This window comes from Bactrocera latifrons, unplaced genomic scaffold (genome assembly GCF_001853355.1).
Source record: "Bactrocera latifrons isolate USDA-ARS-PBARC rearing strain unplaced genomic scaffold, ASM185335v1 scaffold_188, whole genome shotgun sequence".
In the NCBI taxonomy this organism is placed as follows: domain Eukaryota; kingdom Metazoa; phylum Arthropoda; class Insecta; order Diptera; family Tephritidae; genus Bactrocera; species Bactrocera latifrons.
Genome location: NW_017535385.1, coordinates 107910 through 116886, shown reverse-complemented (window position 1 = coordinate 116886; position 8977 = coordinate 107910). Strand labels below are relative to the sequence as shown.

The window sequence follows — 8977 nt, the reverse complement described above, 5'->3', positions numbered from 1 at the left end:
AATTTGGCACAAAGGATCGCATTAGGGAGGGGCATATTTGGACGTAATTTTTTTGGAAAAGTGGGCGTGGCCCCGGCCCCTACTAACTTTTTTGTACATATCTCGAAAACTACTATAGCTATGTCAACCAAACTGTACAGAGTCGTTTCTTTTAGGCATTTCCATATACAGTTCAAAAATGGAAGAAATCGGATAATAACCACGACCACCTCCCACACAAAGGTTATGTTGAAAATCACTAAAAGTGCGTTAACCGACTAACAGAAAACGTCAGAAACACTAAATTTTAGGGAAGAAATGTCAGAAGGAAGCTGCATCCAGGCTTTTTTTAAAAATTGAAAATGGGCGTGGCGTCGCCCACTTATGGACCAAAAACCATATCTCAGGGAGTACTCAACCGATTTCAATGAAATTCGGTATATAATATTTTCTTAACACCCTGATGACATTTACCAAATATGGGTGAAATCGGTTCACAACCACGCCTGAAATCTCGATTATCCCTTTATCATGCGAGAGTATAAAATGTTCGGTGACACCCGAACTTAGCCCTTCCTTACTTGTTTTCTATACAAAAAGCAATCACTTATCAATACGCGAAATTCCTTTTAATACATTTTCTTCATAATGCTAAAAATTGTTCACTAACTAATGATCCGAGCTGTCAAATTTATACACGCGAATTTTGAAGGTTAGGCAAACTAAGAATCATATGGATTTAAATATAGTAGCGTCTATGTGTCGGCCCGGGGACTTTTCAATTGACCTTTTGTATATAATCATTTTGCCACACATGCCCTGTATAAAGCTCGTTCGATAAGCAGCACAGTGTACTTTTATGAAAATCATCCATTACGCCTCACTGCACTTGTATATGAATGTGAGCACGTCGGTGTGCTCGCGGGGGCTTTGATGCTGTTGCCGACAGCGAAGTGTATGCCAGCAACGGCAGCAGCCCGTGTTTTGTCGCGGCGTAATTGTTTGGGAGTGTGTAAGCGCGCTACACTAAATGCGCCACTGACTGACATCCGCCGATTGCCGCACCTCGCAGCCAACAGGTGTGCCTGCATTGTTGTTGCTATTCGAGTATAACACAACTGCTGSTTGCTGGCGAGACGACGACACCTTCCATTTATCTATTCACAGCAAAATATTCAAATGCTCACTAGTCGCGAACGCTCCGCTGGTTTTGGTGCCCTCAACCGCGCTCACCGCTCACTTCCTCCAATATTTTCGTGGCTCCATTTTAATTTCACACAACACTGTTACTCTTGAATGATTTACAAATTGCACCGGGGCTTGAGTGTTTGTTTTCACTTTTGTCTAGAAAATTTAGCATACATTGAACAAAAAAAAGAAAAATGAAATATTCGCAAAGCGTGGACTTTGATATGCGAATTAGAACTCTTGGCGTTTATGTGTATGAAACGGAGCACCCCCACAACTCTTGTGTAGGTGTACACGTACATGAATCAATGTGTACGCACGAACGTTTTTAAAAATATAAAAATCATCAGTGAAGTTTTTTGAAATTTAAATTTATGACTGCTTTTCTTGATTCTCGCCACTTCTAAGGCTTTGCCGAATCCCGATATAGAAGAATACAATAACATTTTTGGCGATACCCCTTTCTCAGATAGCCTGGACAAATTACCACTAGTAAAGGGTCATTCACTTCGAGGTACCCTTCCTTTTAAAATAAAAAGCACATAAACTTCAAATTTAATGGGAAATGTTTATTATCATGCGAATGAATATTCATTGGCATTTATTGCTTGAAGATGAACTCTTTCAAATGTGGGTCGCAGCTATGTCTCAGTTGGTCCATTCGTTGGGTCCAATTTTCGATGACTCGGTGGAGCATTTCGACTGGAATGGCGAAGGACATGCGTAATGTTCTCTCCAAGGCCTGAATCGAAGCGGGATTGCTCCCATAGACTTTAGACTTGACGTATGTATCCCCACAGAAAAAGTCTAACGGTGTGATATCATACGATCTTGGTGGCCAATCGACCTGCCCACAACGTGAAATTATCTGCTCACCGATTGGCACGAAAACTTCGGATCTTCTTGGAACTTTTCAAGAGCTTATAAAGCGATGTCGCTTAGGAAGGTCGAGCAGCTTCAAAGTAACTCTACTTGGATCACCCGTTAGTTTGTTCGAAGAAGAGTTAAAGAAAATGTATCCTTCTTTCTTTACTCATGCCAATTGTCTGTCCAACTCACACCAAAAGAAATTGAAATGGAAAGGACATTAAATACAAATCGATTTATAACAAATTAACGAAAAAGTGTTTTTGGTCGTTGAGAAGATTCTATTGCCCAAAAGACAGCGCACATTTTTAGCACTTCGAAAGATTTGCGCAAGAAAAATTAGTTCTGTGATTGATCAAATGAGTCTATATTATTTTGAGCATCAATATGATAAGTGCTTCAATCGAATATGTTTGCCTTACATACATACATACATATGTATTAATCGTAATCTCACTTGTGTTCAATGAAAACGTAGTTACAACTTTTCGTGTACACAACTACATATTCACATTCACTAAAGTCGAAATCGAAATGAAAAAAATAATACCACAAATACCTCTGATTTCTACATAAATTCCACAAAATCACCTTCCTAATGACAACGTCGCAAAAAATTCGTAAATCATTGAGTCATCGATGATCGCCACACAAGTCAAGTTACGAATAACTGTCGTCGTCGTCTCACATCAAACGGCACCTAAGCAAGTCAAGTCATGTCTATGTACTATCTGCTAGTCGCGTCTGCTCCGCGCGCCACAGCCGATTACACTCGCACAAAATCATGACGAAGTGTGACTAATGTTTTGGCTTTGTTTGTTGTTGCTTGAGTTAAATTGTCTTTGGAGCAAATGACCATGTTTTGCCTTGTTTTATAATCACACCAGTTTAGTTGGTGCGACTATTTTGCCAAATACATTATGGATGGATGTACATATATACATATAGAGTATATATATATGTATATACATATGTATCTGTATGAATTAGGTATCCATTACAATTTTCCGCAATGTAACCGAAACCGGTTTGCCACTTTATCCAATTTTTCCTTTGAGCATATATTGTCTAACCATTTTCACACACGCACACATATGTATATGTATATACAGAAGTGAGTAGGTGCTCATCAGCTGTGTAGAGCCTACTGTTTCGGTCACCTCGTGCTCTAATGGACCCGTCGCGCCAATAATTGACAGCAATTGAAGTTTATGAGCGGTACACGGGGTTACACATACAGGTTTTACATTGATTACTGCTGTACCTTGTAATCCCGCTCCTACTCACTCATATGTGAGTATCTTCCTTTGTTTCGGCGGTTGTGCAATGCTGCTATAATTTCCTTTTGCTGCTCGACGCGCCGAAAGTTTCCCGCGCCACAAAGCGCCGTTGGCCTTTCCATAAGCGGCATTTCACTTGGAGCGTAATTTAATTTTATCCCGGCTGTAAGTACAGCAGTGTGCAAATATTTGAAATAATTTTAGCCTCGTTTTTTCGCATTTCGCATTCTCTTTACTCTCCATTTGCCAACGAAATTCCAACGCAAAAGCGAATCAGCAAAAGCTATTCATGTTGTGTGTGTGTGTGTAAAGTGCATTTGTGTTGGTGAAAACCACGAACATAAATTATATTTTGCCGTTAGTTGCGACATTGCCGTCATAAACTTGCGAAATCATAAAAATATGTATTAAATAATTTCAAAGGAAAATCAGCTGAAATCTCTTCTGACTGCAAGCAGAAAAACAAAGCCAACATTTTGTTTTACGAAATGCCAAATAACGTTTGATGAAATAGAATTATTAAATTTTATACATTTGGCAATAAGACAAAGCAGTCTACAGTTATTGTTTTTATTTTTGTGTACACAATATATTTTTCTATGATCTTTAGTTCAGCTGCGCCAGCCCGCCGCCGCTGCCATGCCCGAATGCTCCAAGAAATAAATGCCAAAATTATTGGCACGCGCAGCGGGGATTCCAGTTCGCTGATGCAAAAGTCTAAAATCGGTTGGAAAATTCTTTAAAGTTTGAAAAAGTTTCGAAATTCTAATAATTCAGTAAGCATTTTCACGAATGAGCTCTAATATCGCTGGTTTACTTTCACTATGTTCATGCTTTATGTAGTTGTTGTTGTTGTGTACAATATTTTTCTGAGTAAACACACGAATTCATACATATGCATTTATGTGTGAGGTTGTGTGTGTTTTCAAGTTCATGAACACTCGCGCTCATCACTCACGGTCCAGCGCGAGGCGAGCGATCACAGCGCGTGTATCCGAGCTAAAAATATGGCAGTCTCCAAAAAAGTGGCCACACCGCGCACAAGTTAAATATATTTATGTCAGACGCCAGTCGGAAGTTTCCATTAAGAAAAGTTGTTCAAAAAATATATGCAACAAAAATATAAAACAACAAAAAAAAAATTCAAAAACAAAAAATTCAAAAACGACAACAAAAAGTTTAAAAAACAACAAAAAAAAATTTTAAAACACAAAAAAAAAAAAATTAATGAAAAACAAAGAAAAACAAAAATAAGAAAATTTTAAAATTGGCCAAAATTGAACTTCATTTGTCACCACTTGCTTGGCATTGTCTGCGCTTTGAGGTCATTGGAGTTTACATCGCCATCGGTTATTTTTTCTCTGTAAACTTTTGTAAAAATCTTTTAATTTTCATTTTCATACGAAGACGACACAAAACAACTGTCAATGATGTCAGTCGCAAAATACAGCTGTATACATCATTTCTTTCTTCCCTGCCCTCTACGTTTCTCAGCTCTTCCAGCTGTAACTCAATTGCTGACCGCAATCCCAGCAGCTCTGTGGCTCTGACGCGTTTTGGTGCTAAGTGCCGATGATTCACGATTTGATTTTTTCTTATCCCACCGTACTGCTATTTACGAGTAATTGATGTTGTTGTCGTGTGTTGGCAGTTTTGCCATTTGACTTTTAAAATTAAATTTTTGTGTCATATTCTTGTTTATTTTTATCTTTTCACTTGAATATTTATTTTTATAATTTATTTTTATTTTTTTCTTTACATTGTAATTTATCATCGATTTTGTATAATTATGTATTAGTAAGCTTGCTGTATACTTTTTATTGTTATTTTTAGAAGTTTGATGTTCTCTGAAAAATCATTAATCAAAGAAAGCACGGCTCTGCAGCTAGAATTTTTTTTTCCAGAAGTAGGATGAAGAAGTCACACGATAGGGAGTCGCTTTTTCTGAAACCTCATTTGGTATCAAACGTCTTGGAGAGGTCCTTCCCGACTCGAATGGAGCTTTTGGTATCCCTCAAGGAAGAAGAGGTGATGTGTGTCGATCCWCTTTTCACTGATCTTTTCCAAGATTTGGCACATGGTGAATGTCTGGTCAGTTGTTGATTTTCCAGACCTGAAGTCAAACTGACAAGGTCCAATCAGTTTGTTGACGGTGGGCTTTAATCTTTAATACAGTACCGACGATAGAATCTTATATGCGATGTTGAGGAGGCTTATCCCACGGTAGTTGGCCCAGATTGTGGGGTCTCGTTTTTGTATATTGGGCAGGGCACTCTTAAATTCCAGTCGTCGGGCTTATCATCCTGCTGTATGGTGCCGATGTACGAACGATGACAATTTTCGAGAACAGGGTTATGCGGAAGATTTGTGGGCCTCTGCGCATTGGCTACGGCGAATACAGCAGTCAATAGTGCGATGAGCTGTACGAGATATACGACGACATTGACATAGCACAGCGAATTAAGAGAGTTAACTGGATGAAACACTCCAGCTCTGAGAGTATTCGACGAACTACTCGCCGGCAGAGCAGAGGAAGCCCCACTCCGATGGAAGGACCGGATAGGGAAAGAGCAGGCTACATTTGGTACATATCTCTAATTGGCGCCAAACAGCGGAGAGGAAGAACGTCGGGTGTGCTGTTAATTATGTTCTAACAGCGTAAATGGTGTCTACGCCAATAAAGAAAGCAGAAGAAGATAACGGAACAGCGACATTGCGTGCAGCTTTGTTGAGATTTATAGAAAACTCCATATTTTTTGGAGGTTCGGGTGATGTTATTGACTTTACACTCTAAAGTCACTTGTTTCTTCTATCTTTTCCTAGCAACTAAAATAACGTTTTCACTAGTTTAACTAGGCATTCTGCCGTACACGCTGATCGGTTTTGTGTACACTAATCGACTTTAAGTTAAAATTTCTATAACCGTAAATAGAATTAGTGGAACCACGTCTGCTGACTCGCTCCGCTTTCTATTGGCGTGTCATTGCAACTAAACTATTTGTGTAATTAAGCGATCTGTTATTCCCCTCTCGTATTGCCTTCCTCTAATTTTCTCACGAAAATGCTGAAAATCATTCTTTTCTAGTAATTAATGCTGACTAATTACTATTTAATTTTTGAATATTTACTTGATTTTATGGCTGCCTTTCACACTCAGCCGCACAGCGAGCAGCGACATTTCAAATCCATTTTGTTGTTGTATGTTTCCGACGCTTGCGGTCTTAAATCACTGCTATTAGACCATTTCACCGTTGTCTCAGTGCCTTACCGATAGTTTCATATGCAATTAATGGAGTGCCGTGCCGCCATACATGCGCATGCGCACTGCGGCTGTGGCGCCGTGTATCACGAAATCTGCGCTTTCGACGCCAAAATCAGCTTCGTTTGTTCACACTACACTGGGTTAGTGCTGCCTGCAAACGCAAAACACAAAACACAAATATTTTCATGCCAAACAAGTCTGCTAACAAAAGCGCAAAAAAAAAAACAAGAAAAAAAAAAAATAGAAAATTTTTCTAACGCTAGTGAATAATGCGAAAAATATGAGAATGCCATCGTGTTTACTTGTGTTTGTTTTGACTTTTTCCTTTTCTCTTTTGTTGTTATTTTCTTTGACTTCTACTTATTATTTTTGCCGCAATTTAAGCTCTTTACGAGCGCTTTTATCATCGCGCCTTTTATTCATAATCAATTTGCTTGATTTCCACAGCGTTTTGTTGGCTTTCAGCGAACATTGTTGTCGTCTTCGCGTTCTCTATTCATTTGTTGTTTGTTTTTATTCTCGTTGCCATTTATGCCCATTTAGTTTACTTTCGCATAATTATGTCAAATGAATGGATTTCTTTTTTCTCCAAATGCTCGCATAAAATTCACATAAAAATATTCATAGTTTTCTCTTTGTGTAGCTATTGGTGTTGTTGGTTGCGTATTATTTCGCTTCTACTTAATTTGTTGTAAAAATAGACACATGTGGCCGCCTCAGTTTAATTACTTGTGTTTTTGTTGCTGTTAGTTTAATTGTTGTTAGTAAAAGTTGCGGCGCCGACCATTTGTGCCTCTGTGGGCTTTTGCTCGGTTCTATGTCACGTGGCGTGTCACCTGTTGCGTTAATTACGGTTTAATGCTTTGTTTTACGAGGAGTACTTGTGAAGTTTACAGTTTTGCTGCGCGTTTTTATGGAAGTACTAAACTCGCTTATTTGTGCCCGGGGCTTTGGAAGAGTTGAAGCAAAGCCACGCGGTTATTTTACAGATTGTTTATTGCATCTTAAATTCGTTCTAAAATCTTACTTATAAGTAATGAAAGTCAATATGTTAATGATATTTTTCTTTCTTTCTTTTTAGGTAAGAACATTCGTTTTAAGAACATATCTACTTCAACTCCAAGTAAGTTTATAATGTTTCTGTGGAACTAAAGAAGATTTGTGTTTTGGTAAAAACAAAAAACCTTGAATGATTTTCTGATGCCTGCTTTTCTAAAAAGTATTGTAGAGTCTTCGTAAACGCATAATTCTCACTGAAAGTAATTTATTGAGTATGTTTAGTTGTTTGCACCTTCAGCTCTCGGTAGACTCCGGGCGAGTAACCAAGAGTAAGCGGGTAAAAGGAATACTCGACAAGTAATGATATATACGCGACATCGTATATCATTTCGGTTATCTAAGAACAAGAACTATGACTATTTCAAGAACAAGAATCCACACATTTTACCCCAAATATTATTTTTATACTCTTGCAATATGTTGCTACATGGTATAATATTTTTGTTCACCTAACGGTTGGTGGTATCACCTAAAACTAAGCGAGATAGCTATACACAAATATAAATGGTGAGTAGAAATCCGGGTATGTATGTCGACGGTATGTCTGTCCGTCCTTCCAACCTTACGTCCTTCCGTCCGTTCGTGCAAGCTGTAACTTGAGTAAAAATTAAGATATCTTGATTAAACTTGGTAGGCGGGTTTCTTAGTAAAAGATTTCGAGTTCGTAGATGGGCGTGATCGGAACAATGCCACGCCCACAAATCGCCATCAACCGAAAGCATATAAAGTGGCATAACTACGCACAAAATGAAGATATAAAACTGTAATTTGGAAAAGGGGATCGCATCAGCAAGAGCTTCTTAACAAATTTTGAAAAAGTGGGGGTGGCGCGCCCTGTGATAAGAACATATCGCCTAAATCACTAAAGTAACAACAAGTCATATGAACTCCTACCGACAGAGTGCAATGAATGAAATCGGAACATAACCCCGCTCACTCTCCATATATCGGTACTGCTCAATCCTACTCAAAGCGCGAAAAATCAATACCTAATTACGCCAGAGACATTAAATTTTACCACCGAGTTCGTATGACAGTACTTTAATGGAGCCCGGGTCTGAAAGGGACGATGAACGTAGTGCCGCACATTTTTAGGTGAAAACACATGTCTCTGGACCCGACCTACCGCATAGCATTTTTCTCATATTCCTATGTCACAGTGCGATATTGGACGAACTCGGACTATAACCACAACCTACTACCCATATAACACAATTTTAACAAGTAAGGAAGGGCTAAGTTCGGATGTCACCGAACATTTTATACTCTCGCATGATAAAGTGATAATCGAGATTTCAGGCGTGGTTGTGAACCGATTTCACCCATATTTGGTACATGTCAT

General features: G+C 38.7%; 1 protein-coding gene across 1 annotated transcript in view; it reads left to right on the top strand.

Annotated features, from left to right (window-relative positions):
- The window catches only part of LOC108967412 (putative uncharacterized protein DDB_G0271606), a 66185-nt gene that overhangs the window by 16370 nt on the left and 40838 nt on the right, over positions 1 to 8977 (top strand). Inside the window, exon 3 of the mRNA XM_018930800.1 lies at positions 7658 to 7699. Within this exon, the coding sequence (XP_018786345.1) occupies positions 7658 to 7699 (42 nt within the window). The remainder of the gene's footprint in view (positions 1 to 7657; positions 7700 to 8977) is intronic.